Raw genomic sequence first — 26,900 nt, 5'->3', positions numbered from 1 at the left:
AGCTGCAGCCACCCCTCCCTGCCCAGGGAACGGGGCATGGGACAGGACTTTGGGCAGTGCTCCTCAGTCGTCCTTTCTCACCATGGAGCCTCAGGTGGCAGGAGGTGGCAGCTCCTGAATCCCTGCAATCCCACTGTGCTGCAGCCCATTACAGAGCAGGGGTGTTGTTTGCCTGGTTGCAGCAGCTGCTCTCAATTCCTCAAGAAACAGGAACCCGCCCTCGTGTGCAGGGGTCACTGCCGGGCAGATAACGCTGCAGGGAGGTGGGGAGCAAAGGCTTCGTGCAAGGGTGGGGGAGGGAAAACAGCCTGGAGAGCAAACTCCCTCCTCTGTGGGCGCTGCTCTAGAGTGGGTGAGTTCCCCAGCCCCATCGCAGCCAGATGAGCTCCAGCCCCATCAGCTCCCAGCCTGCTGTTGGGACATAGCAGGAAATGTCACAGACCTCACTCCATTGCTGTGGTTTGGTCACTGTCCATGTTTTCCCATGGAATTTAGCAATTCCTTCATTAACACTTTGGTGTTGATGGAGTTGGCTGTGGTTGAGGGCTGGGGATTTCCTTTGAGCACGAGTTTTGTAACATGATCTGATACTATCGAGTCTCTGACTAAATATAGCATCGTGTTTCTTTAAAACACGTTTTTGTCAGCTTAGAGCTGCTTGTTTCCCCTTTGGTTGTGCTGTGGAAGAGGCCTGAAAGGCTTTGCCAGCCCCTTTGCTATCTTTCTGGCTCCTGTGGGAACCCCTCTGATTTTAGGAGACTTCTCCCCTCCAGGCTCTTCCTCTGCACAGCTGCCGCCCTGCCTCCCCTCCAGCCTGCCACAGGCACTGCAGGATGCCATCCTCACCTGCCAGGGCTTGAAGGGTCTGGCTGAGGGCACAGAGCTGAGGGCATGGAGCTCCAAGTCAGGATGGCTGTGCCCCACACCAGGTCACTGTGACTGGCTCTGTGGCCACAGACATGTGCCCAAGCAAGGGCTGCTGCCAGCACTGCTATCTGGGTGCTCCAGCATCTGACTCGTCCCCCTCCAAGCTGAACACACAGGAAATAACTCATCGTTCTCTGGGTAAACATCTTTCCCAAGAGTGAAACTGCCCGGCCGGGATGAGTGTCCGGCTGTAATTTACCTCCACGTGAGCACTGTGCTGTGCCCTCCCACGCTCCACCCACTCTGATCCACCCTGACAGTCCCAGAATAATGCCGGGGACGTGTTCTGAACCCCACAGGGCTGTGGCCTGTGCTCCCTTCCTCACTGGTGGAGGAACTACTCCCACAAGGGGAAAAGCACAAGGGCGTCCCAGCCCCCCGAGCCTCCTTTGACAGAGTCTTGTCTGGAAGCACTTTATTGCTGTCTCTGACCCACATCAATCCCCCTGCCCATGCTCTGGGCATGCCACAGCATCAGTGTGGGAAAATCCAAACCCCACTTTGCTCTGCTCTCATGTCAGCCCTTCAGCAGCACATGCTGGGGTGAGTGGGCAGGGAGGGGCTCAGAGCCTGCCAGGCAGCCATCACTGGGGGGCTGCTGATGTGGGGGGCAGCCCAGCAGCACCCTCAATACCTCACTCATGTTGGCAGGAGCTCTTGAGTAGCGGGGGCAAGTCCAGGCCATCGATGGCCAGGCGGTGCACAATGTGTTTCTGGATAACCAGCCGGCACAGCGTCTGCAGGGAAGGAACTGCAAGAGAACAGAGAGTGTACCTGAGCTGGGCAAGTCAGCAGTGAGGCTGAGCACAGTGGGTGGAGGAGTTGGCAGAGCTTCTCAGAGGCACTGTGGTTAAAGGCAGTGGTGGGTGAGTTTGTTCTGCGGCATCGTCCTGCCCTGGGCTCAAACTGGCTGTGCGGGGGCTGGTGCCAGGCTGCTCCAGCAGGGCTGGAAGCTCAAGGGCCCCGGGCAGCAAAGCTCTTCCCGTTATTAGGAGGAAGGCAGAGAGACAGTTATGTGCCCAAGCTGTGTGTGACTGTGGCTGGTTTGCATTTCTTTCTCTGGTGGTTGTCAAGCAGCTCCCCAGGGTCTCACATACCCATGCTGTGCTTCTTTTCCATCCCACTCCCTTGGTCTGCCTGCACTGGCCCTAGCACCAAGCTGCTGAGTGAGTGCAGGCTGGGGCTGCACTGCCTGCAGAGACAGCGCCCACCACACATTTGGGGCAGACTACCATGAGAACCGTCCCCTTGGGCACCTGCACAGAATCTGCCTGGTTCCTGCTCCTGTGATACGACTTCTCAGAGCCATGGGTGGCTCAGCATGGGTACTGTCTGCTGCAGCCATTACTGTCCTCAGCTGTTACACCAGGGAGAATACCAGGTTCCAGCCTCGGGACAGAAGCAGCTGCTCGTGACACCAGCATGTGAAGCAGTGGCTCCCAGTGCTGGGGGCAGGCAGTACTCTGGCTCTAGCTGTTCTTCTGGCTCTGTCTCACCTGATCCATCTCCTCATTTTTCCAGCGTGGTGCTAATTAGCACTTATTAGCGTGGTCCCTCCCAGCAAGCCAAGGGACATGGGCTAATGCCCAGGTTCCAATGGCATCACAGGGTGTCTGCCCAGGGAACATCATGTCTGGGGCACGTGGCAGGTGCGTGGGCGCCGGGTGCTGAGCTCTGGTGGGTGTAGGTGGATGTTTTGATGCCAGGGCAGGATCTTAGCTGGCTCTGGCTGCCACGTGCTGTAGGCAAGGCTGGGCACAGCAAGGCCTCACAGCTGAGGGACAGCCCCAAACACCCAACCCTACCACTCTGCTCAGGAAGGGTGGCCAGGGGGGCTCTGTCTGACTGCTGCTGCTGCTGGGGGTCTCTCCCCTGGCCCCAGCACAGCGCCCATGGCAGAGCTTTCATCAGACACTGCCCAGCAGTGATACTGTGGATCTCACCTGTGCTCCACAAGGACCAGAGGCTTTCCTGTGCCCTCTTACCCCCTGTGTCCCTCTGCCCAGGGGCACATGCCAACCTTCCCTCTGTTGGCGACTACGGCATGACCCCACCAGAGCTCCCCCGCTCCTGGCCCACGCAGCACGGAGGGGCACAGGTACCTACAGCCATAATCCACCGGGATCACCCGGACACTCTTGGTGGAGGCAAAGACGTCGATGACGGCGTAGAGCGGGCGGGAGGTGGGCAGTCCCCTGGCGCTCGGCCCCATGTCCTCGCCGTTGATGACGATGTGCATGTCGGCGGTGCCGTCGGGCTGCGGGGCGTACAGCACCCCGATGCGGCTGCGCCGGGCGGTGGCGGGCAGCACGTTCATCTTGAACAGGTCATCCAGGATGTGGCTGTAGCGGCCGGGCCGGCTGCGCCCCACCAGCGTGTCCCGGGGGATCCGCAGCCGCTCGATCAGCAGGGAGGGCTCCCAGGGCCGCCCCCGCGGCTGCGCCTCCTCCCCCTCCACCACCACACGGTTGTGGTTGCGGGTGATGGCAAACACCCAGGTGTCGCCCAGGTTGACCAGGTCCGGCAGCGAGTACTCAGGCACTACCTCCAGTCTCTGGGGATCATGGGCTGTCAGTCCCACGCGCAAGTGCCCGCACCAGCCCAGCTCCTTCTCCTCAATCTCCACCAGGAAGATCTGCCCGGGTGCCAGAGGCTCCTGGCTGAAGCAGAGCCCGTTGGCGAAGCTCTCCACCCGTGTGGCTTGTGTGTGTGAGGCATCCAGGCGGATGTTGGCGCCGTGGATGTGGTGGAAGCGTGCAGCAAGCCGGCACCGGGCAGCCATTGCAGCCCGAGCTATTTTTAACTGTCCCTGTCACAGCTGCTGTGAGGTGCTGACAGCCCGGCTGGGAGGGACAACCAGAGGGCTCAAGGGGGGTCCTGGTGCCATGGGGGCGGCTGGGGGGGCCCTGTGGCTGATGGGCACAACCGGGCCCAAACCAGACTCGCAGACATTCCACCCTGGACTGTCCAGCGCTACCACCTGGGCCGGGATGTCTGGCTGTGCCCATGCTGTCCAGCAGAGCTGGCAGTGCCCGGTGGTGCCCAGTGGTACCAGCTATAGCCAGCAGTGGCCAGTGGTCATCCCACGGTGATGACTGGCGGTGCCTGGAGATGCCCAGCTTTACCCGGCGGTGCTGGGTGGCACCCAGCTGTAACCGGTGGTGCCCAGTAGTGCCCACCGGCACCCCGTTTGGGTACGGGGGCTCCATCGGTGTCCCCCCGCCACTGTCCCGGTCCCGGTCCGGGACCGCTCCCACGTGCGCGGGCAGGGGCGGAGCGGGGCCGGCCGCCCCCGGGGCGCTGATTGGCCGCCGTGGGGCCCCGCCCCGCTCACGTGAGGGCCGCAGGTCATATGGGCGCGTGTCATGTGCCCGCCGTGACCGCCGCCTGCGAGCGCCGCGCCGGGAGCGGCCGCGGTCAGTGGGACCGAGGGGCGCCGGGACGGGACCGGGGGGATGGGATGGAGGGACCGGGACCGGCGCCAGGGGAGCCGGCTGGGCCGGGCCGGGGATCAGCCCCGAGTGGGGGCCGGGTCGGGGCGCTCGCGGGGCGCTGCCGCGGCCGTTCCTGGCCGACAGCAGCCTGACCGTCCCTTCCGCCCACCGCAGATGGGGCCAGTGTTGCTGTCGTCGCTGCTGCTGCTGGGGTTGGGCCGGGCCGCCCCCCCGGACCATGAGGTGACCTACCTACCCGGGCTGTCAAAGCAGCCGTCCTTCCGCCACTTCTCGGGCTACCTCTGCGCCGGGCCGGGCAAGTACCTGCACTACTGGTACGTGGGACTGCGCCTGGCGATGGGGGGGCATCGGCTGGCACCGGGCACTCACAGCTACGCGTCCACAGGTTCGTGGAGGCCCAGAGCAATCCCCAGAACAGCCCCCTGGTGCTGTGGCTGAACGGGGGCCCTGGCTGCAGCTCCATGGAGGGCTTCCTCAAGGAGCATGGCCCCTTCCTGGTTAGTAGTCACTGCTATCCTGTGGCTCAAGGACTCAGGGGATGACCGGCTGTGTGGCACGAGCCATCCCGCTGTGTCCTGTCCTGCTTTGCCCATCAGTCACCACCTTCTTCCTCAGATCCAGCCCGATGGGGTCACTCTGAAGTACAATGAGTACGCATGGAACAAGGTAGAGGCACTGCTTTTCTTTGTGGCTTTGAGACGGGGTGGCCGTGAGCCAGTTCCTCCTGCTCTCTCCATGGAGCCAATGACCACTGCTCCCCTCCCACCCAACACACCCTCCTCTCCTCTCGAGTGTGCTGTTGAGCAGCACAGGAATGTGGCCGTCCCAGTGCAGCCCTGGGGCGGACCACACTCCTGTGGGTGCTGCCATGGGCGGGGCTAGTAGTCCTTGGCCCCACTGAGCCAGAGGGTCTCCCCTGATCACTGGCTCCTCTGCTGTCCTTGCAGATTGCCAACATCCTCTACGTGGAGTCTCCCGCTGGTGTCGGCTTCTCATACTCTGACGACAAGAAGTATGCCACAAATGACACAGAGGCGAGTGACTGGGAGAGCCCTGCTCCCCTGCCTGCCCACTCCTGGCTATGGGGTGCAGCCTCACCACCTGACTGTGCCCCCTTCTCCCTGCAGGTTGCTCATAACAACTACCTGGCACTCAAGGACTTCCTCCGGCTCTTCCCCGAGTACTCCAAGAATGATCTCTTCCTCACAGGGGAGAGCTATGGAGGGGTCTACATTCCCACACTGGCAGAGTGGGTGATGCAGGACCCCAGCCTCAACCTGAAGGTGGGCAGCTTGGCTCTGCCCAGCCAGGGAGCAGAGGGCTTGGCACAGCCAGGGTGGGACCAGTTAGGATGCAGGGCACGCCTCGCCCTGCAGCCTTTCATCTCTTCCTGGGGTTCTGGCAGCAGCTGCTGGTGGACGTGTCTGTCCCTGCTGCCGGGGGAGTGTCCTCAGGCACCCCCAACCCTCCCTGTTCCCTCTGCAGAGTAAACAGTTCCACATCTGCTTCCTGCCTGCGGCTGCTGTGCTGTGACTGCCCCGCGGGGAGCTGGAACACAACAGGGTTGTTTTCTTCTTGCCTCGCAGGGAATCGCTGTGGGAAACGGCCTCTCATCTTATGAGATCAATGACAACTCCCTGGTTTACTTTGCCTATTACCACGGGCTGCTGGGGACCGAGTAAGAGCAGAGGGAATGCTGGATGTGCCATTTCTGTGCAAGCAGGATGGCTGCACAGCTGAGGCTGGGGCTGTTTGGGTCGGTGGTGTTGAGACAAGGGCAGCCTGTCCTGGGCCAGCATCTGGGCTGTGGCTCCTTGTCCCAGGGCAGCTCCCATGGGTGGGTTTGTTTGTGGGGTAAAGAGGGCATGGGGCCAAGCTGTGTGCCTTGTGGCCACTGGGCAGAGAGCTGCAGGGCAGCTGTCATGTCACTGTTGCCACCTGGTCCAAGTGGTCCTGGTCTCTGCCCGCAGGCTGTGGAAAGACCTGCAGGCCTATTGCTGCTCCCAGGGGAAGTGCAACTTCCATGACAACTCCAACCTGAATTGCACACTCAAGGTGAGGGGAGCCAGAGCCCTTATACATGTGCCGAGCAGAACGTGTCTGGGCCCACAAGGGTCCTGCTGAGTCCCAAACCCTTCTTATGATTCCTTGCAGATGGGGGAGATGATTCAGATTGTAGAGGAGTCTGGCCTCAATATCTACAACCTCTATGCCCCATGCGATGGAGGTGTCCCCGGGAGCATGAGGTGAGAGCTTTGGTTGCACTGACACAGAGGGACGTGGTGGGCTGGGCAGGGGGCCCCTCTGGGACACATGGATGGTGTGTGGCTGCTGCTGAGGACTCCCCCCAGGCGAGCCCTTAGCCCTTGTACTCCAGGGTTTTCAGTCTGTCCTCATACTCTCTCTGGCTACAGATATGAGGGTGATTATCTCATCACACATGACCTGGGCAACTCCTTCATCCGGATGCCACTGAGGTTCTCCTGGCGGCAGGTGAGCCACAGTGCCCATGCTGCTGGGCTGTGAGCAGCCTCTGTTCAGCCAGTTGTGCTGTTGTGGGCAGGAGGGGCAGAAAGCAGCTGCTCCATGGGGCAGGTGCTGCTGTGACAGTGACTCTCCTGACTCTCCCAGAACCTGTTCCGGATGCCAGTGGCTCGAAAGAAGGTCCGGATGGACCCTCCCTGCACCAACTCCACAGCCCCTAGCATGTATCTGAACTCCCCCGAGGTGCGGAAGGCTCTGCACATCTCCCCCGAAGCCCCAGAGTGGCAGGTGTGCAGGTGAGCAAGCTGTGGGCAGGGAGGGACTACTCTGAGAAGGAGCAGACATGCTGCCATTGCTTCCTCCACAGCTTCGAGGTGAACCGCAGCTACAGGCGCCTGTACATGCAGATGAATGAGGTGTACCTCAAACTGCTTGGAGCCACGGTGTGTGCAGGGGAACCCACAGACCCTGGAAGTCTCTCTGCCAGCTCAGCTCCTACCTGGCTGGGGCTGCTGCCCTGCCAACAGCTCACTCTTTCTCTGCTACACAGAAATACCGGATCCTGGTGTACAACGGGGACGTTGACATGGCTTGCAACTTTCTCGGGGATGAGTGGTTTGTGGATTCCCTGTGCCAGAAGGTAAATGGGCAGGGCCCAGGCCAGGCCAGTCACTGGCTCCAGGCTATGTGCTGTAGCCGGCTGTGGCAGGAGCATGGGCAGGGCCAGCCACAGGTGCTGAAGGCACTGCTGCTACTCCCAGGTGCAGGTGGCTCGCCGGCCCTGGCTCTACACGGAAAATGGTGAGAACCAGATCGGTGGCTTTGTGAAGGAATTCACCAACATTGCTTTCCTCACTGTCAAGGTAGGGCTGAGGGCTCTGGGGGCCAGGGATGGGGCTGTGGGTGGATGTGCTGGATACCAAGGCTGCAGTCAGGGTTGGGTAATGTCAGCTGGGCTGTGGCAGCACCCCAGCCACACTGCCAACCACTGTTCCTTTCCTACAGGGAGCTGGCCACATGGTGCCCACAGACCGGCCGCTTGCTGCCTTCACCATGTTCTGCCGCTTCATTAAGAACCAGCCTTACTAAGAGCTGCAGAGGTGGCGCCCGGCGCTCCAGCTGCTCCCACTACCCCACCCGCCCTCACCACCGGCACCTTGCACAGCCCGGCCTTGCTGCTGCTCGGCTACACCACGGACCTGTCATGCCTGCAAACCTTCCCCCCGGCTGGACAGGGTGAGGGGCACGGGCTGGGGGTCTCTGTCCTTGTGCGAGAGGCTTTGTGCACCTGCTGCAGCCACACCTCCTCCCTTGTGGCTTCCTGTCTTGCCTCCTCCCTGTCTGCGGTGGCAGCTGCTTCCCTCCCAGGCAGGGAGCAGTCCCCAGCACTTCCCCTCGGCCCCACATGCACTCGGCCTGGGCAGGCTATGAGGAGCAGCAGCAGGGGGCGGCTGGGTCCTACTCACCTCTACCTTGGCTCCCACCACCTCTGCTCCCACTGAAGGAGACTTACCACCACTACCACAACAATCCTGCTGCCAGGGCACGCAGTGCTTCAGGAACTCGCAATAAACTCTGACCAAGGTGGTTCTGCTCCTCCTGACACCTTTGTGCCAGCCCTTGCTTCACTTTCCTCTGCTCTCTGAGGAGCACCAGTGAGTGCCAATGCCCTTTGCCAGGGAGCCCTGGGCTCTGTGAGCTATGCCCTTTCTGCAGGGGTCCCTGCATCCTGGAAACGAGTGACCCACCTAAGTGGCAGCAGCACGGTCACTCTGAGCCCTCTGGCACTGCACTAAGCTGCGTTTGCTCCCAAGGATCCAAGCTGGGCATCAGCTGCCTCCTTTCCATCTCCCCACCATGTACCCCGGCATGGACCATGTACCCCGGCATGGACATGTCCTCCAAGCAATGAGGCCATGTGGTTGGAGTCAGGTGGTTTATTAGTGTAATGAACAGGGCTGCAGCAGGGATTCCCAGAGCACCCTCTCCACCTTGCTGCGCCCCACCAGGGCCTGGACGCCCTGACAATGTGCTGGTGGTACCAGGGAAGCTGCTTCCTACCTACAGTCTACGGGTCCAGCCCGGGATCTGCCCTTGGTCCAGGGAGGAGAGCTAGAGCGAGCTGGGATCCAGGCTGGGCTCTGCAGGCTGGGAGCTGGAGTAGGCAGCGGCGGTCGGCACCGGGCGGTATTTCTCAATCACCTCCCGCAGCCCCTTGGAGAAGTGGAGATCAGCTCCCACTGTGAGGAATCCCTGCAGAGGGAAGAGGGTCAGTGCAAGGCTGGAGGTGACAGTGCCCTTCCTAGCAGGACATGGAGGCACAGGCTGTGTCCATCCCACCACATACCGCGTGATTGGTGACCACCTCCCTGGTGAAGTCCATGCCTTCAGGCAGTGGGATCTGCACCCCCTTCTTTGTCCTCTCTGCAGTGAGGGAGAGCTGGGATGAGGCTGAGCTCTGCTATGCCCCTGCCTACACGCCCAGTTGTGTGGGAGCAGTGATGCCTACCATTAATGATGGGCATGATGGTCAGCTGCAGCAAGGTCTTCAGTGGGGCCTGCAGTGAGAACAGCTGTGGGAGAAGAGCTGGGGTCAGTGTAGTGGCAGAGCTGCCAGCCCAGGGCAGGGAGGGCTGTAAGGGGGGATCCTGAATGGACAGCCTCTCCCCAGCCCACCCCAGCTGTGGCTGGGTGTAAGGGTTCCCAGGCCATCAGCATGCTCTCACCGCAAGTGACTCCAGCGCTGACTGCTTGGAATAGATGCGAAACCTGCACAGAAGGAGGCAGTTGTGAGTAGGGTGTGGAGGGGACCCTCCCCATGCCCCATAGGACCCCAGCCATACCGTCGTAGGTCCAGCTGCACACGCAGTGCCTTCCCTTGCAGAAACACCTTGGCACTCAGCTTGGTTTCCTGGGGAGGGAGAGGGCTGACTCACGGCAAGCAGAGGACAATAGGCCAGCTCATGCCACCGGTCCAGTGTCCCTCTGCTCGGTGACACCAGTGCCTTACAACACAGGATGAGGGACACTGCTCCCATATACACTGGGGTGACTGCACAAGGAGCCCCAGCCCCCCTCTCACCATGGCCATGCTGGAGAGCTGGACAGGTGGGCGGTCCGGGGGCACCAGTGAGATGTTCAGGAAAGCAGAGACAGAAACTGAGGTCCCTGAGGGTTTGATGGTGCAGCGTGGGGGAGCAGAGACCTGCAGCACCAGCCGCAGCGGAGCATCCACAGAAGGGCTCTGGGGAAGGCAGGTGAGTTGGAGGCTAGGCACAAAGCAGGCTCTGTCCTAGGGCTCTGCCATGCCTTCCATCCTGTTTGGGGGCTCCTTACCAGCATGAAGATGGTCCCAAAGAATGTGGCTCTCAGCAAAACCTCCAGGTCCTTGGGCACCTGTGGAGAGCACAAACTACTGGAGGAGGAGCAAGCCACTGCTGCAGGTCCCAGCAAAGCTGCTCCCTGGATGCCACCTCCTTTGCTCCATAACACAGCCCACCCCTCCCTCCTGCCTGCATACAGTCTGAGCGTCTGGTGCTCCTTACCTTCTCGCCCTGGAGCTCTATGGTCAGTACTCCTGCCTGGAAGTACGAGTGCATGGCTGAGTCGAAGAAGTACTCAGAGAAGGCAACATAAACCATGCGCTCAGTCTCCTTGATCACCGGCTCCACTGCATGGTTCTCCAGCTCCTGGTCCTCTCTCACCCGGGGGAAGAACATGCCCTGGACCAAGAGCAGGAGAGGTTCCCACAGCCACGGGGCAGCCCTTACCTGCTCCATGAAGCCCAATGTGCCTGCTGGCACAGCCTTCTCCACAGAGATGGGGAAGGACCAGCAAGGCAGGACCCAGCGTTCACCTTGAAGTCAAGCTCAAGGGTGTCACTGGTGATGGATGGATCCCGTAGGAGGGAGTAGTCAATCCCGATATGCTCATCCACGTAGTTTCTCACTGCCGGGGAAGATGTGCAGGTGTGACTTAGCCTGGAGCTGCCTGGCAGCTTGATGTCCAGCCCTGTCTGCCTGACAGTGAATGGGATTCCAGCCCTTTCCCAGGGCAACACACACCAGGCACTGTGTCCAGCAAAGAGTTCAGCAGCACCAGGCTGGCATGCTCCAGGGATGGGCAGATCTGCAAGGCAAGGAGCCAGGCTGAGGGGAATCACTCCCAGGACTGGATGGGGAGCTGCAGAGGCAGGACAAGGCCCAGCAGACGGGTGGGATACAACTCTGCCCTCTCCCACACATGAAGGATCGAGCCCTAACATCCCACAGCCCCTCCCTGTGCTCAGCTGTACCTGCTGGCTGAGGAGGAAGCGCATCCCTGTGACGATGAAGGTGCTCAGGAACTCATAGACCTTCCTGGAAAACACAAGAGTGGTTCTACACTGCCGGTTCTCCCTGTGGCTCTGTACCCATTCCAGCACACAGCTGGGCTGAGGAAGCACTGAAAGTGTGGGAAGGGGGTCAGGGAGCCAGGAACACACAGAGGGGTCAGGTGTTACCTGAGTGTGCCAGAAAAGCCAGCGTGCATTCTCGCTATGGAGGCATTGCAGGTCATATTGGAGATCTTGAGGCGCCCAGCCTCATCCTTGGCCAACTGCAGCACTGTGTAAATGTGGACACCATCCGCAGAGGCATTGATGGACCCAATGTCATAGCTAGAAGCGGGAAAGCAGATGAGAGGAGCACACAGCTCCTGCCAGCTGCAGGACAGCAAGGCACCTGTGGCACCCAGCAAGCACAGCTATGGGGTGGGCTAGCACCCAGAGCAGGAGGAAGGGGAGGCAGCTCACAAGAACCAGTAGAGCAGCTGCCTGCGGAAGCGTAGGCTAATGGAAGCATTGCTGATGTTGAAGACAAGGTGCTGCTGGGGCTGGAAGTTGAGGTCTGAAAAGGCCAGCTGCAGGTCTGTGACCTTGACCCTGCAGGGAGGGGACAGGAGTGGTTATACAGACAGATGAACATAGGAAGCCGTGGGCAGCAGGCAGCACTCACTGGCTGATGTTGTACTGGAACTGGCCCTCACTCCCATGCAGGTCTGACACCGTGATGTTCTGCAGCTCCTGCTCCACAAAGCGCAGCCCCTCCTGCTTCACTGCAGGGAAAAACGAGGCTGGGCTGGGACATGCCCTCCTGGCAGCATCGCCCCTCACAGCCCCCACTGCTCCCCGGCCACCCCATGGTGGAACAGTGCAGGCAGAGCCCTACACAAGCACAGACCCCAGGAGGGTGCCCAATGTCCCTCTTTCCCAGACTGAGAGATCCTGGCCGGCGCCTTACCCAGGTCCAGCCCCTTGGAAGTAATCCGGATCTTACAGCCAGGAGCGCTGTGTGAAGTTGTGACCAGCGAGGGCAGAAGGAGAAGAAGGAGGCAGCCGCCGGCAGCCATCTCGCACCTGGAGGCAGAGAGCAGGGTCAGCACGGACTGGCCTGGGGACATACATGGGTGTCAGCACAGACAGGCCCAGGGGACACACTGGAAGGGAAGCAGCTGCTGTCCAACCTGCCCAGGGCAGGGGACAGCTCCAAGGAGCACCCCATGGCTCCAATGTTCTCCCTGAAACCCCCCAGTGCTGCCCAGGTTGCCTTTGCCCGAAACCCCTGGACCAGCAGCCCATGAGGGGCACGGCTCCCACCCCAGGGTGCTGTGCACAAGCCCCCGCACCGGCCCTGTGGAGCCCGAGGGTCCCCCATCGGGGAACACCCACTCCAGCACTCCCCCACCCTGAACACACCCGCTCCCCAAACCGCAGGGCCAGGCGCCAGCCCCGTGCGTGCTGCTGCAGCGGGGAGCCCCAGCAGCTCGCAGAAGAGCGAGCCCTCGCCCGTGGGGCCGTCCCACAACCCTCACAGCCCCCCCGAGAAGTGCCGCCTGCCCCTAGGCTGGTTTGAGACGGGAGCTGGAGCCTGTCCATCCCGCAGCAACAGGCAGAGCTCCGTACGAGCCTGCGGGATGGGACGGGGCTCCCCCACAGTTTCCGCCAGTTCTCTGAAAGGAGAGGATGGGGACCCTCTCCCCGAGGCTGTGCGATGGGACGGGGCACCCCCCACAGCGTTTTCCTCCAATTCTATGAAGGGAGAGGATGCGAGATCCCCTTCCCCGGGGCCCGGAGCCACCGTCCTGCCCAGCGGCTGGGGACTCCCCCACACAATGCCGGCTCAGTTCGGGTACTTACAGCGAGGCTTGTCCTCGGCTCCCGGCGTGGGGAAGCTGAATCACGTGAAGGCAGGAGGCAGGGAGAACACCACCAGCTCCAAGACTTTCTTTTGAGCTGGCTGAGGTTTCCCTGCCTTTATATAGCCCCCAACTGCCACTCCTTGTGGGTTCACAGCTGGGAGGAGACAGCGAGACGGACGGACGGGGAGGATGCAGGTCTGTGTCCCGCCGAGCCCGGCTGGCTGCCAGCATCGGCACAGACAGCGGCTCGCCTGGCCACCTCCAGGCTGGACACGAAGCCTTCCTCCTCCCGAAAACACCGCTCCCCGTGTCCTGCACACGCAGCCACAGCCATGGATCTCTCCGGCACCCCCGTGCAAACGGCAATGTCCGGAGGGCCTGGGCTGCTGGGGACTCCCAGTCTATGTTATGAAGCTTCTGCCAGTGCTCAGCTATCCCAGCTTCAGTGCAGACCCAGGCCGGGGGTGCTGCTGGGGGCTGGTTTATGGCCATCTGTAACATGAACCTGAGCAGAGAAGCTGCGGAGCCTCAGGACTGCCCCGACCCCAAGGCAGGCAGCACTGGCTCTGCAGGATGCGCCTCTGGACGGCCTTGCCCCGTGTGTTAGCGGCAGCTGGGCTAGCTCCGGGGTCGCAGCACCGAAATAGGCACTGCCAGAGTGTCCCCATGAGCGCCCACGGAAAAACGGGCAGCTCCTCAGCCCGGGGCTCCCTCCCGAAAATCCTGCCTGGCCGAGCCATGCCGAGAGTCTGCCCCTGCTCTCTCCACCCCCTCGGCCACTTGAGCTGCCTCGCTCCAAGGCTGGAGTTTCACTGTCCCTTCACAGAGTCCCCTCTGCCCTCAGGGGTCGGTCTGAGCCGCCCTTTGTGCCTTGGGGGGTTATCGGTGCTCTGGGCAGCGGAGCCGGGCTGCTGGAAGCCCAAAACGGGAGCCTCAGTGCTTACACAGCACTTACACACCCCAGAACTGCTGCGCCAGCGTTAACTCATTAAACTGACCCCGGTGCTCCCGGAGCAGAGGGCAGGACTCCGGGAGATGGGAAACCCCTTGGAAAGCTGGGCAGCGGGGATATCCCAGGAGAAAAGGGCAGGAGAGGCCTCGCAGTTTCCCCATCCCGTCTTCCCCGGGGGCCATGGGCCAGCACCAGCCATCGGCTGCCCAGGGAGCTGCGGCCGAGTCAGGACGGGTGCTCTGCTAGGTGGATGTGGCAGAAGCTCCGCCGGCTGCGAGAGGTTCTGCGGCCCCCAGGGAGCCCCCAGTAACAGCCGTGTCCTCCTTCCACGTCCTGTGCCATCCTCCAGCATATGCTGTGGAGCAGCAGCCGCAGGACAAGGGAGCGACCCCAGCCACCTGTGGTCCCTCACTGCCAGCGCCTGTCGGCTGCCACCGGGACCCGCGGGCCGGGGAACGGCCACAGCAATAGTGTGGGGAGGGACGTGTCAGCGCTGCGCCCGAGGGACCGCCGGGACAGGCAGCGGCTGCCAGGGCTAGCCCGGGCTGAAGCGCAGCCGGAGTAACCGCTGTGCCCGGCGGGTGGCGGAAGCCCCACGCCCCCACATCAATGCAGCCCCCCCGCCTCGGCCGCCACCCCGCCCCGGCGCCGCCGCTCTTCAAAGGCCCTTTGGTGGCGACCGCTGCGGCCGCGCCCTGTCAGTGCCGGGAACCGCCCGCGGCGGGCGGGAGGGCGGGGCCGGCCTGCACCGAGCGGCTCCATGACAGCGCGGGCAGGACCGGGACCGCTCCGCACCCACCGCGGGGCGGCGCCCGCCACAAAGATGGCGCCGGGTGGGCGGGGTGACCGCGCAACCTTTGCGCGTGCTCCACGTAATTCCCCCAAGCGCGGGCTCTGCTTCGCGCATGCGCTCCACACCCGCGGCCCCGGCGCAAGATGGCGGCGGCGGGGCGGGCGAGGCGGAGGTGGGGCGGCGGCGGTGGCGGACGCAGCGGTGCCCGGTGCCTGCAGCCCCTGGCCTCACGCCCAGGTAAGCGGCGCAACCGCGTGGCCGCGGCCCGCCGTGCAGGAGGAGGCGGCGGGGACCGGCGGCGGCGCGCGGGCGGCGGAGGGGAGGCGGCGCAGGCCCGCGGCCGCCATCTTAGAGCGCGGCTGCTACTGCCGCCGCGCTCCCGCCGCCGCGCCCCCGCTGTGCCCCCGCTGCGCCTGCGCGTCGCGCGGCCCCTCCCCGCGGCGGCGTAACGGGCTCCTGTCTCCGCAGCCGCCCCCGCGGGCCAGGCGCGGGACGCCCCGCTATGAGGATGCGGCCCCGGCGCGCCAGCGGCGAGTACGGAGCGACGGCCACGCGTCCCGCCAGGCAGCCCGCCACCGTAAGTACCCGCCCGGCCGGCCGCCGCCCCGCTTAGGCCGCGCCCCCGGACCGCTCCCGGCCAGACTGCAGAGTTGTCGCCGCCGCCGCCTCCTCTCCGCACTCGCTGGGCGCCCGTGGCCGCCCGCCGGCCCCGGCCCGCCGCGCCGAGGAGCTCCGTGCCGTCTTCGCCGCCGGCAGGGCAGCCCCAGGAGGTTCCCGGCCGCTTCCCCGCGCAGACACGGTGCCCCGGTGCCCAGTGCCCGTGGTGCCCCGGGAGCGCTGCGCTGCTCAGCTCCGGGCCCGCCGGCCGGCGCTCGAAAAGGGGATGGGTGCCGATGGAGGAGGCGATGGCCTGGCTCCCAGCCTCCTGGAGCAGCCGTGGTTCTGGGATGGGGGAGAGCCGCGGGGTTGTCCCGGGGGGCTGTCGCTGATCTCCTTTGTCTGCATTTGCTGTTGTCTTGTACAAAATTCTATCTCGGTGAAATGGAAACAAATACCGGTCCTGTTTGCTGTACTTCTTTACTCTGTGTCTCCTTACCCCTCGCTGTGGTCTCTGGTTGTGCTGCTGCTGCTCTAGGTTGTAAGCTCTCTGGGCAGGGACAGCGTTGTACCGTGTTTGTGAAGCACTGTATGCATTGCCATGGTGTATAAAAACATACCGTAATCACCATAAAATGCTTCCTCTGGATCCCTGTCACTGTCTAAGTCCCAGTGTAGTTACATAAAAGTAGAGTGGCTTCTGCCAGGATTCCTGTTAGTTTGGCTGTTTCCTTTTCCCAGACCTTAAGGGTACTTGGATTTAATACTTGTTAACACTGATCAAGTGATAAAACTTCTTGGCTACTTCCACCATTCCAGTTTATCCATAAATGGGAGGAGGCAGAGCCAGTCACCCTATTTGACAGCTCTTTTGAGCGATGGGTGGTGAAAAATACTGGCCGGTCACTGGAGCTGGCATGTGCCATGCAAGCTGGCCAGGGCTCTGTGCCCAGTGCTGTCTGTGAATCCTGACAGTCATGACTTTGGGAGCTCTGGTCCCCCCAGTACACACCAGTTCACTCCAGGGTGTGCATGCTCTGTGTAACATGCAGGACACAGCAGCAGTTGCATGTGCAGTGTAGCTTTAATTTGAGGAGGAGGGACTAAACATCTCAGAGCTTCCCTGTGCTCCTGCCTCGCAGCCCTGCCGTCTCCAGGGTCCCTGTACCCACGGGCTGACACAAGCCTGAGCTGCTGCCCCTGGCCCAGCTCACCTTGGCACCTTTGTGAAGTGGCTGTAAGGACACGGTGGGGTTGGAGTTCAGGAGGGAGTGTGAGATTGCACAACGCTCACTGCTGAGGCCATTAAAGGTCCCCTCCTGTGTCCTGTGCTCTGCAGCAGGCACAGGGCATTACCTGCTTGCTCTGGGGCAGAGACCCAAACTCCAGGTGTCCACAGTGTCCCACACCTTCCTTTGTGTACCCTGGCTGGAAGGATGGAAACATCTTCCAAGGGGCTGAAGGAGTCGAGTTCCTCAGTGCTGATCTCAGCCAATGCTGTGGGCAGCTGAGCTACTGGCCACTCGCTCTTGACCACTATTTGTTCCTGCTTCTGTTCTGCTGAAATAGCCACTGGCCTTTATGCACAGGAAGGGCAGCAAAGGCTTCAAATCCCAGTGATAGCCCTAAAAAAATCCAAAGTTTTTATTGGAGAGCTCCTGTATGTGGCTCCTGCTGCCAGGTAGTGTGCTGCTCAGGTGAGGAGCACACTATGCACAGCATTGTGCTGCTGCTGCCCTGACTGCTGGTGTGTGCTGTGGGGTGTCTCCAAAGCCTGAAGAGAGAGTTAAGTGTCTGAGGTAGCTGGGAATTATGTAAAATGCCTTGTTTCCCCCCAGTTCATTGCCAATGCGTTTTGGGCTGCCAGAGAAGAGCAATCTGTGGCGCTGTTTCAGAAACTTCCCCAGGGGAAGAGTGGTGACTAAGAGAGGAAAAGCCTGGCTGTTCCTCTCCAGCTGGCAACATTAAATTATGATTAAGAGGAGCTTTATTGTTCCAACAGACCTTCTTTTGCATAACTGTTGTTATGCAGATGAAAAAGCAGCAAGGGCCAAAACAGCTGGCTGAGGCCCTGCTTGTGGGACTAGGACTAGCACTAGGACGTGTCAGCCTGGGACATGCAGAGGGTAATAATTCGGGAGCTTCTGAGTCCCAGCCTGTGGTTTTCTGAACCACAGAAGTTGTTAGTCAACCTCCAGGGCTATTTTATATAGCAGATTTTTTTTTTTTTTAATGAAAGCCTTTTGTTGAAATGATGTGCAGTTATGTGTGTGTGAGTTGATTCAAACTGTCTCTGAGGATAACAGATCAGACCTGGCCAGTGGTATTGGTGTGGCAGAAGGTGGCACATAATCACAGAGGAGCTTATGTTAATTTTTACAATCTGATGCTTCACTCTTTGGGAGATCTAGCTGAAAAGGGAGTATTTTGAATGCTGCCCTGAAGAACACCCTGGCTAACCCCATTTAACACTGAGCATTCCTCATAGCTCGTTGTATCCAGGATAACAGGTGTTATTCAGGGCTGAGGTGCAGTTTGCGTGTACTGGTTCAATCCCTGTTTTATTATCAGAATGAACTTTTATTGCTACACCTGAGTGTGCCAAGCAGATCTGGGACCTTTCCTGCTGTAACACTGGATATTACTCTGTTTTTTCCAGTGTGGTTGCTGAGAAATGGCCAATGAGAATCACAGAAGCCCTGCGGAGGAAGCGTCTCTCATGAGTCACTCACCTGGCACCTCCAACCAGAACCAGCCCAGCTCCCCCAAACCCATGCGCCTGGTACAGGACCTGCCAGGTACCAACTCTGCCTTCAGGAATTCTGCAGGGTCCTGGCAGTGGGGAGAGGGGTGAAACAAGGCTGCCAAGGGAGGCCAGGAATGATGTGTGTTTCAGAGTGTGCTGTGACAGTGCTGGGCACTGCAGGGCAGGTCTGTCGTGCAGGATGCTCCTCTCCTGACTCTCACTGTCCTCTCAGATGAGCTGGTGCAGGCTGGCTGGGAGAAGTGCTGGAGCAAGCGGGAGAACCGCCCGTACTACTTCAACCGCTTCACCAACCAGTCTCTGTGGGAAATGCCTGTGCTGGGACAGCACGATGTCATAGTAAGTGCTCACTCACCGTGGGAGTGCTGTGCCAGGACTGGGGTCTTCATGGTCTGTGGGCCTCAGATTACAGGTGTGTGAGGGTCTTGTGTGCCTTCAGAACTCCTTGCTCGGTCCATTGTCTGGCATGATTCTGGGGAAGTGTTCCTCTGTCAGGTGTTGCTGTTCCAGGAGTCATGCACCGCTCAAAGAACAGTCAGCGTGGGGGATTTGTGATGAGTTTTTCTCATTAAAGTATTTTAAAGAAGCATATAGACATCTAGAAGAGAATCTTTCAGCTTTGTGCAGGTGTGACTAGTGGTGTCCCTATTTCCATTCACGTGGGAGCTGGGAGCAGTGCAATGGGACACTGCAGTGGCAGTGGATGAGCTTGACATGTGCTGTTGTTTGGACTCTCATAGTCAGACCCTCTGGGACTGAATGCGGCTCCTATGCCGCTGGAAGGTGGGGTGGCAGATACTTCTGTGGAGAGCAAGCAGAGGAAGAGGAGGTTCTCAGAAGAGGTTCCACCAAGTGGCAACAGTGTGAAGAAGCCCAAGGTGAGTGTGGTGCTCTGAAACAAACATGTGCAGCCTGAAACCAAGGGGGGCTGGAGAGCTCATGGGCGTCTCCTGTGTGGTGTGCTGGTGTGGACTGTTTGATTCACTGGGCTGCTTCTCCTTTACCTGTCTCTTTGGTGCAGTAATTCATCTCTCACACACACAGGTGGATGTCCCAGGGAACCCAGCTGCTCAGCCAGTCCCCAGCTCTCCCAGTATTCCAGGAACCTCTGTTTTGAAGTCATGGTGTGTTTCACCTGAAGACAAACAGCAGGCAGCTCTTCTACGACCAACTGAGTGAGTTGTGTCCATTTGTCTTCTGTTCCTTTCTCAGTAAAGTGTTTGAGACACACAGGTTTCAAGAAACCTGAGGGAGAAATCACTGCCAGGGGTCTTGATAGTTTGGTTTCCTGGCTGGTGAAACAGCCCAAGGAAGCATCTTTAAAAGTATTATTTGATAATTAGCCAGTGATCTGGTTATCCTGATGACATTTGCTTCTGCCACAGAGTATACTGGGACCTGGATATTCAGACAAATGCTGTGATTAAGCAGAGGGCACCATCAGAAGTGCTTTCTCCACACCCCGAGGTGGAGCTGCTCCGGTCCCAGCTCATTCTCAAGCTGCGGCAGCATTACCGTGAGCTCTGCCAGCAGCGGGAAGGTGAGTTTCTGTTGGGTTCCGTTGATTTCCATCTCAGTTCTAGTGTTCTGGTGATCTGACTTTTGTTTTATGCCTGTCTAGTCCCTGTGTTCTCTTTTTGTGATGGTTATACTCTGTGGCATTGTTGGTTAATTGATTAGGCAGAACTTCGTGTGATGATCCTTATCAGAGCTACTGGGCATTTCTGTATGGTATTGATTAGACCCTTCTGTGCATCTCCAGGGATTGACCCCCCAAGGGAGTCATTTAATCGCTGGATGTTGGAGAGAAAAGTGGTTGATAAAGGGACAGATCCTCTTCTACCGAGTGACTGCGAGCCAGTAGTGTCTCCTTCCATGTTCAGAGAGATCATGAATGACATTCCCATCAGGTACTGTTCACAGACAGAGCACTTTGTTGGGATGGTTCTGGGTCAGTCTGGTCTGGTGATTTACCTGCCACGGTTCTGATGTGGTGCTTCCCTTTGTTTGGATGCTGGTGAAGGAAAGCTGGGGAACTGAACCTGTCTTCCATGCCTTTGTGAGACTCATGCATATGAATTTAACTTACCTCAGGTTATCCAGAATTAAGTTCCGAGAGGAAGCCAAGAGGCTGCTCTTCAAGTATGCTGAGGCTGCGAAACGACTGATTGAATCCAGGTGGGAGCTCTTCTCGCAGTGCTCTCACGTTCAGAAAAGACAAAAGGACTTTAGGGGCTTCTCATCCTGCCTTATTCAGCACTGGGCATAATGTTATTGAGGAAAAGCAAGGTTAGGAACATACAGAGGAAAAACAGTAGTGCTGGAACCATCTTTTGATAATTATGTTACTGTAAAATGTCATACTGGGGAGCTGAATATGTCTGGAGACAATGAAGTACTGGGTGTGGAATGTCTTTCGTTATCCCTGAGATAAAATCAGGAGTGCTTGGGCACTCACTGGTGTTACAGAGCAACAAGCTTAGAGTGGCATTTTGTATACAAGGTAGGGTTTTTCTGACCAGTTCTGCCACAGGAGACAGAACTGAGGAAGAGAGTTGGGGAGAACCTTGTGGGGGAAAGGAAAAGCTTGTAAACAGGGTAGTTTTCTCAGAGTTACAGGCCCCTAGCAGTAATTGAAAATTAGAGGCAGTGTCAAAATGGACCAGTGCCATGACAAATAAAGGCTTTTTGGGCCTCTCCTGTTGCAGAGAGGACAGCAGCCAGCTACACCAAGTTTTGGAGAGAATGTAGCAGTCTGCAGTCATGCAAATGTCTGGAAGGCCTTTCCAGAGAATGGAGGGGAGTGACAGGGATGGGCCTTGACAAGTGACTGTCCACATTCCCCACTGATAGAAAACTTTGGAGGGGTGTGGAATATCTTGCTGTGCAGCTGTGAGTTAAATTTTGCCTCTGTTTTTGCAGGAGTGCTTCCCCAGACAGCAGGAAGGTGGTGAAGTGGAATGTGGAGGACACCTTCAGCTGGCTGCGACGGGACCATTCTGCCTCCAAGGAGGACTACATGGTCAGTGTACCACTGATGTGTGGCTGGGCACAGGGAGCTGGGGAGGGGACATGTGGGGACAGGTACAGGTCCTTCTGGAGACATTGAAGACCCCTGGAGAGCCAGTGGTGGCCGTTTAAGAGACTCTGGTTCTCTGTTTCCACAGGACCGCCTGGAGCACTTACGCAAACAGTGTGGGCCCCATGTGTCTGCTGCAGCCAAGGACTCTGTCGAAGGCATCTGCAGTAAAATTTACTACATATCCCTGGAATACGTCAAGCGCATCCGGGAGAAGCATCTTGCCATACTCAAAGAGAACAATATCTCTGGTATGCAGCCAGCTTTGAGGAGCTGTAGAGCTGCAGCACTGCAGTTAAAGGCCCCATGGTCTGGCCTGTCTCTATTCAGAGAGTGTTACCTGTTGGGAGAGCAGCTCTGTCTCCAAAAGTCAGACAATCTGTTTCAAAGTAAGAAACAGCCAGTCCAACATGGGCCTCAGCTTTCAGTCCCAGTGTCTGTGCAGTGACAGATTGTCTTCCATCAGGTCCTGTGACCAGCTGTACCATCAGATACTACAAATATGTGATTTGCCAGGATGAAGTAGCTTGTTAGGAGCAGGTCACACTGAGCAAGGCATTCATTCATTTCACTTTTTTGCTTTGCTGCTTCATGAATTCCTGGGGACAGCTGACACCCCCTTAGTAATGCTGAGTGTTCTCCCTTTATTCTCATTTGCCACATTTCTTGTGTTTTGAGCACCCCTCTGCCTCCCAGCTTGTCACTGTGCACCCTTTCTTGGCAGAGTTTGTGTTCCTTGATCTTTCCTCTGTTCTTTCTTTCATTCGTGTCTGTAGATCTCTCTCTAGTCAGCTTTTCCTTCCTCCATGGGGTCTGCTTCTTTCATTGCCACTGTCTGTAGTCCTTTTCCCTTTTGGGTCCTGGCTCTCCTTAGGCTCCCTTCAGGTCCCAATGTCTGCCTTTTGCCATTGTTTTTGATACTTATCTTCCAACCCCATTAAGTCAGAGATTCCTTCCAGCTGATTTATGAGGTCTCCCTGAAGCTGAGGCAATGGATAACCACAAGGTGCAGGGAGATTCTTTTGCCTCCTGCATTTGGCAGCCTGTGAATTTTTATTGTGCTTTGGATCAGTTTGGGGCAAACTGAAATAAGAAACAGTAGCAACAAAAGAGGGTTTTGTTTGTTTGGAGCATGCCTCAGGACGCTGGGGTGGCTGTGTGCTGTCTGCATTAGGGAATCAGCTTTGAACCTAGGTAGCTGCCTACAAGATCTGTGAGGGACCACCATGGTGGTTTTTTGGGAGGACCACCCTATTCTTCAGCCCTTTTTGCTTCGCTGTGTCTTTTGAGGTGGACTGAAGATTGGTCCCGAATACCCTTGGCTTCTCACAGGCTGCCTTTCTGTTCATTGTCCATAGCTGAGGTGGAAGCTCCTGAGGTCCAGGACAGGCTGGTGTACTGCTACCCCGTGAGACTGGCCATCCCCTCCCCGCCACTGCCCAGCGTGGAGATGCACATGGAGAACAATGTGGCGTGTGTGCGCTACAAGGGGGAGATGGTCAAAGTGAGCCGCAACTACTTCAGCAAGCTGGTAAGGGCTGGGCACTGCTCTGCTGCCCCTGGGGCACGGTCATCTCCTGGGCAGGGCTGGGCAGAGGCTGGCCAGCTGACCCTGCAGGGCTGTCACACACTGCCATGGCCATGAGGACAGCTACTCTCACCTTAGCTGGGGTCAGGCTCTGCTGGGAGTATTTCCCAGGTGTTGGGTGTGTGCTCTGAATAAATGTTGTGCTGCCAGAACATTGTACTCAAACCAAGGCAACCCTTGCTGCAACACGTGCTGCTGTGGTGGTTCATTCATTTTGTGTTAGTGACAGGCTGGTGGCTCACGCAGTGACAGCAGATGTGCTGACAACTCCCTGCAGAGCCCACCTGCTCCTCAGCCTCCCTCTCCCTGTCACAGTGTGCGTGTATCACTATAGCTTGGCTGTTCCTGGTGTCTTCAATGGCTGGGCTTTCTCTTCCAGTGGCTTCTTTATCGGTACAGCTGCATCGACGACTCAGGCTTTGAAAAGTTCCTGCCCAGGGTTTGGTGCCTTCTCCGTCGATATCAGGTACGGTCTCACCACAGCTGTACATCAGAAAACCTTGGCAGTACTGGGGAGTTGTCTTTGCTCTGGGAAAGGGTCACAGCTTTGGGAGCCTGGAGCAACATGGGGTTTAAACTGGGTCTGTAGTCTCCTCATGTTTTGCTGAGGTAGGACTGTGGACTGGGGAGCAGTTGTGGTCTTGACATGAGAAATAGGTGTGGGTAAAGATCTTTGTGAAGGAAACCTTCAGTAGCTCTTGACTCTGAGGGCAGCTGAAGAGTCACTTGGGTACAAGAAAAAACTGATGGTTTTGTGGGGTCAGAGTTGGATAAAATCTCTAAAGAGCATTCTTGGGTACATGCAGGGACCTACACGAATTTGAGAAAGGATGAGGGGGCCCTGCATACCTAGAGGAGTGGGTGCATGGACATGTGGTCCTGGGTCTGTGGTCAGTGAAGGGAACAGCAGGAACAGCGAGTGCTGGCGCGGCTCACCAGGGTTTGCTCTCCTCAGATGATGTTCGGTGTGGGGCTGTATGAAGGGACAGGTCTGCAAGGGGCACTTCCCGTGCACATCTTTGAAGCCCTCCACAAGCTCTTTGGAGTGAGTTTTGAATGCTTTGCCTCGCCCCTGAATTGCTATTTTAAACAGTACTGTTCAGCCTTCTTGGACACAGACGGGTATTTTGGATCCAGGGGGTGAGTATTGCGTTCCCTTGCTCTGCGTGGGTGTGGGTGCATGCCCGTGAGATGACTCAGGACGAGCTGATGGGAATCTTTGCCTCTTTCTCCAGCCCGTGCCTGGATTTCTTCCCTATAAGTGGTTCTTTTGAGGCAAATCCTCCGTTCTGTGAGGAGCTGATGGATGCCATGGTCTCTCACTTTGAGGTATGTCTGCTCACAGTGAGGTTGTTTGGGATGGAGCTGTGCTGTCCATCCTCTGCTCCTCACCACTCCTGCACCCTGAGGGCATGGACAGAGGACAGTGACAGCTGGTCACTGCTCTTAAATCAGAAGCATTTCCTTTCTGTAGGACTTATTAAAACACGTCATTGCTCAGATTGTTCCTTTTCTTCTTGCACTAGAAACTGCTGGAGAGCTCCAGCGAGCCGCTCTCCTTCATTGTCTTCATCCCTGAGTGGCGGGACCCCCCCACGCCAGCCCTGACGCGCATGGAGCAGAGCAAATTCAAGCGACACCAGCTCATCCTGCCGGCCTTCGATCACGAGTACCGCAGCGGGTCCCAGCATGTCTGCAAAAAGTAGGCTTTGTTCTCAGATCCTTTGGGAACACAGCTCTGAAGCTGTGTGACAGAAATATCCTCTCCCAGGCTGAAATCAGTGGGAAGCAGGGAGCAGGCAAGGACAAGCACAGCGCATCATCACTTTGGGTGTTTAGGATGGGCAGACAGCATGGTGAATTCAACGTCTGTTTAATGACTGCTAACTTTAGCTTGTGAGAGGTGTGTGCCTTGGGCACGAGTCCAGCTGGAACAGGTCACACCTGTGGCACTGATTTGTGCCTCTGCCAGCCCTCAGGCCTGGTAGCTGCTTGTGATGCAGCAGCTGGATGTCACTGGGAGAGCAGAGGCAAGGGGCAGTCAGTGGGGGTTTGGTCTCCAGTGGGGCAGGCTGGTGTCTGCTCTGCTGCTGAGGCAACAAGTGTGAGTAGCAGCTTGTTTAAGCAACAGGTGCCAGAACACTGAATTTCTTACCTGCTGAGGACTGATGCCTCACTGTGCTGAGTCCCTTCTGCAGGGACAGCAAGGTTCCAGCACGTGCATGTACTGGTACGCAGCAATGGGACTCTGCAGCATCAGTTTCTTCCCTGTGGAAGCTCAGGAGCCTCTACTGTACTCAGAACTGCCCAAGGCTGCACTGCGCTTCCCTTCTGCTCAGAATAATGAGAGAAAGGATGGGACAAATACTTGTCTACAAAGGAAGAGGAGGAGCAGGTGTGAGGGCTTTGGGCGGGAGCCAGGGGAGGTGCTGATGCCTGTGCTCTTCCCTTGCAGGGAGGAGATGTACTACAAGGCTGTGCACAACACAGCCGTCCTCTTCCTGCAGAACAGCGCCGGCTTTGCCAAGTGGGAGCCCACGCCGGAGCGGCTGCAGGAGCTCGTTGCAGCCTACAAGCATTCGGGCCGAACCCTCAGCTCCTCGTCTTCCTCCTCCTCGTCCTCATCTCCTCCTCCTCCTCCACAGCGGACAAAGAGCGGGAGCTGGGCCGAGAGCAGAGCAGCAGCCGAGAGACTAATCCCAACTAAGGCAGAGGTGCGAGGCAGCAGGGGAGGTGCCGGTGGCCCCGGGGGAGGCTGGCCGGGGCAGCAGAGACTGCTGGCTGCGCAGCACGGCCTGGGACTCCTGCGCAGCAGCTCCACGGCACCCGCTCTCCTCTGCGAACTGCACGCCAGCCCCCAGGAGCCGGGAGCGTCCGGCGGCCGGTGGGAGAGGAGGCTCAGCCACGGCCCTCAGCAGGGCGAGGGAGCCCAGTGTGGCGCAGCAGGAGGAGCCGGCAGCTCCGCGACGCCGGAGCGCCGAGGGAAGGGACGGCCAGAGCTGGGACGCGCGCGTGGGCAGGCAGAAGGACGGTGGAACAGATGGAGGGACGGATGGCAAGCGCGAGTGCTGGGCGCTGAGCGCCGCGGCCGGAGGGGCCCCGGCAGGAGAGGGACGGGCAGAGCCCGGGGGCTCCTGCGGCCGGGCTGGCCCCAGCACGGCTCCGTGTCCATAGTGTAAATAGTTCTGTCTGTGGCGCCCACGCTCCTCGTGGGGCTGCTCCCATCGCATCTGTGTTTCTTTCTCATGTGTGAGTCCTGTGTTCGCTGACATTGTGTCCTGGAGAGGGGAGGAGCAGAGGAGAAGAGTTTCTTTGGTGTGTAAAGATGTCTTTGCAGCTGTTTTGTAGTCATTGTGGTTTTTATGCGGAGCCTCCGGGCTTTATTTAACCTCCTTGGGTTTTGTTTTGTAAGGATTAATTTAACACCGCTAACCATTTTATTACTTTTATCAAGAAGAGCAAAATCTATTTTTGATTTCTGTTTCCTAGTTCTTAGGAACATTAAAACCAGCATACAGCTCTGCTTGTGTCCATGACTTGCCTTCTTTGGTGTGGGGTCTGTGCTTATCACTGTCTGGTCTCTTCCTGGGTGGAAGGTAGAAAAATGTTGGGGTTTGATTTTTCAGAACTGTCTGACATCTGCCCTTTTCCAGGCCTCCTGGTGAGGGAGGCATTTTTTCCTAATGACCAGTGTGAGCCCCTGCAGCAGCCTGACCGCCCCACTGCTCCAGTGAGGTTTTGGTGTTCTCCCATTGAAGAAGTGCACTCAGACTCCAAGTGCCTCTGGACTCATTGGGGCAGGCAGCACAGCCAACCTCTCCTGTGCAGTGCCACAACGCTGCTGGTGCTGGACCAGTGTCAGTGCCACAGCAGTGACAGTGCCACTCTGAAGTGGGCAGGAATTGCCCAGCACCAGATGCTTCCCACTCCCAGAGGCTTCAAAGCTCTCCAGAGATGCTTTTGATGGTGGCAAGGAGATCATTGATGTCCTTTAAGTCAGGGCAGTTGGGAATGTCAGCTGTGAATGTGGCAGTTTATAAAGCCTTTTTTTCCCCCTTTAATCATTGTTTTTGACCCAAGACCA

General features: G+C 58.4%; 4 protein-coding genes across 4 annotated transcripts; 2 read left to right on the top strand and 2 right to left on the bottom strand.

Annotated features, from left to right (window-relative positions):
• Positions 1-1,340: 1,340 nt before the first annotated feature.
• On the bottom strand, positions 1,341-3,709 carry NEURL2 (neuralized E3 ubiquitin protein ligase 2). The gene is made up of 2 exons (XM_036395740.1): positions 3,034-3,709; positions 1,341-1,678 (listed from the first exon to the last, which is right to left on the bottom strand). The coding sequence occupies exons 1-2, from the start codon at positions 3,707-3,709 to the stop codon at positions 1,563-1,565; spliced, it is 792 nt and encodes a 263-aa protein (XP_036251633.1). The 3' UTR covers positions 1,341-1,562.
• Positions 3,710-4,270: 561 nt separating this feature from the next.
• Positions 4,271-8,469, top strand: CTSA (cathepsin A). The gene is made up of 15 exons (XM_036395744.1): positions 4,271-4,343; positions 4,536-4,696; positions 4,768-4,879; positions 4,998-5,048; positions 5,330-5,416; positions 5,510-5,665; positions 5,969-6,060; positions 6,353-6,437; positions 6,537-6,628; positions 6,797-6,875; positions 7,014-7,162; positions 7,234-7,309; positions 7,417-7,506; positions 7,628-7,729; positions 7,872-8,469. Exons 2-15 carry the CDS (start codon positions 4,536-4,538, stop codon positions 7,953-7,955), a joined length of 1,416 nt encoding a protein of 471 aa, XP_036251637.1. The 5' UTR covers positions 4,271-4,343; the 3' UTR covers positions 7,956-8,469.
• A 319-nt stretch (positions 8,470-8,788) lies between these two features.
• Positions 8,789-13,153, bottom strand: PLTP (phospholipid transfer protein). The gene is made up of 16 exons (XM_036395743.2): positions 13,042-13,153; positions 12,146-12,261; positions 11,861-11,960; positions 11,659-11,787; positions 11,368-11,523; positions 11,161-11,224; positions 10,931-10,994; positions 10,723-10,814; positions 10,412-10,588; positions 10,203-10,262; positions 9,949-10,110; positions 9,710-9,777; positions 9,593-9,635; positions 9,376-9,439; positions 9,214-9,290; positions 8,789-9,119 (listed from the first exon to the last, which is right to left on the bottom strand). Exons 2-16 carry the CDS (start codon positions 12,252-12,254, stop codon positions 8,979-8,981), a joined length of 1,506 nt encoding a protein of 501 aa, XP_036251636.2. The 5' UTR covers positions 12,255-12,261; positions 13,042-13,153; the 3' UTR covers positions 8,789-8,978.
• Positions 13,154-14,917: 1,764 nt separating this feature from the next.
• PCIF1 (phosphorylated CTD interacting factor 1) lies at positions 14,918-26,339 on the top strand. The gene is made up of 17 exons (XM_036395551.2): positions 14,918-15,025; positions 15,257-15,365; positions 18,045-18,183; positions 18,364-18,488; positions 18,890-19,027; positions 19,194-19,324; positions 19,535-19,689; positions 19,912-20,059; positions 20,244-20,327; positions 21,072-21,171; positions 21,317-21,479; positions 22,587-22,759; positions 23,196-23,282; positions 23,772-23,956; positions 24,052-24,145; positions 24,343-24,518; positions 25,272-26,339. The coding sequence occupies exons 3-17, from the start codon at positions 18,060-18,062 to the stop codon at positions 25,993-25,995; spliced, it is 2,607 nt and encodes an 868-aa protein (XP_036251444.1). The 5' UTR covers positions 14,918-15,025; positions 15,257-15,365; positions 18,045-18,059; the 3' UTR covers positions 25,996-26,339.
• Positions 26,340-26,900: the final 561 nt, after the last annotated feature.

Source organism: Molothrus ater, chromosome 17, assembly GCF_012460135.2.
Source record: "Molothrus ater isolate BHLD 08-10-18 breed brown headed cowbird chromosome 17, BPBGC_Mater_1.1, whole genome shotgun sequence".
Classification (NCBI taxonomy): Eukaryota; Metazoa; Chordata; class Aves; order Passeriformes; family Icteridae; genus Molothrus; species Molothrus ater.
Note: the sequence above shows the minus strand (reverse complement) of the source record. Positions and strands in the feature narration are given on the sequence as shown.

Bases quoted from the DNA above. Each gene is read 5' to 3' on its own strand.
- NEURL2 (XM_036395740.1), bottom strand. From the start codon at position 3,709: ATGGCTGCCCGGTGCCGGCTTGCTGCACGCTTCCACCACATCCACGGC. The intron at 1,679-3,033 runs GTAGGTACCTGT...GTTCTCTTGCAG, and splicing joins GATCCCGGTGGATTATGGCT to TTCCTTCCCTGCAGACGCTG.
- CTSA (XM_036395744.1), top strand. From the start codon at position 4,536: ATGGGGCCAGTGTTGCTGTCGTCGCTGCTGCTGCTGGGGTTGGGCCGG. The intron at 4,880-4,997 runs GTTAGTAGTCAC...CTTCTTCCTCAG, and splicing joins AGGAGCATGGCCCCTTCCTG to ATCCAGCCCGATGGGGTCAC. The intron at 6,876-7,013 runs GTGAGCCACAGT...TGACTCTCCCAG, and splicing joins TGAGGTTCTCCTGGCGGCAG to AACCTGTTCCGGATGCCAGT.
- PLTP (XM_036395743.2), bottom strand. From the start codon at position 12,254: ATGGCTGCCGGCGGCTGCCTCCTTCTTCTCCTTCTGCCCTCGCTGGTC. The intron at 10,589-10,722 runs GTGAACGCTGGG...CTCTTGGTCCAG, and splicing joins CCCTTGAGCTTGACTTCAAG to GGCATGTTCTTCCCCCGGGT. The intron at 9,120-9,213 runs GTATGTGGTGGG...TTCCCTCTGCAG, and splicing joins AGGTGGTCACCAATCACGCG to GGATTCCTCACAGTGGGAGC.
- PCIF1 (XM_036395551.2), top strand. From the start codon at position 18,060: ATGGCCAATGAGAATCACAGAAGCCCTGCGGAGGAAGCGTCTCTCATG. The intron at 19,325-19,534 runs GTGAGTTGTGTC...CTTCTGCCACAG, and splicing joins GCTCTTCTACGACCAACTGA to AGTATACTGGGACCTGGATA. The intron at 24,519-25,271 runs GTAGGCTTTGTT...CTTCCCTTGCAG, and splicing joins TCCCAGCATGTCTGCAAAAA to GGAGGAGATGTACTACAAGG.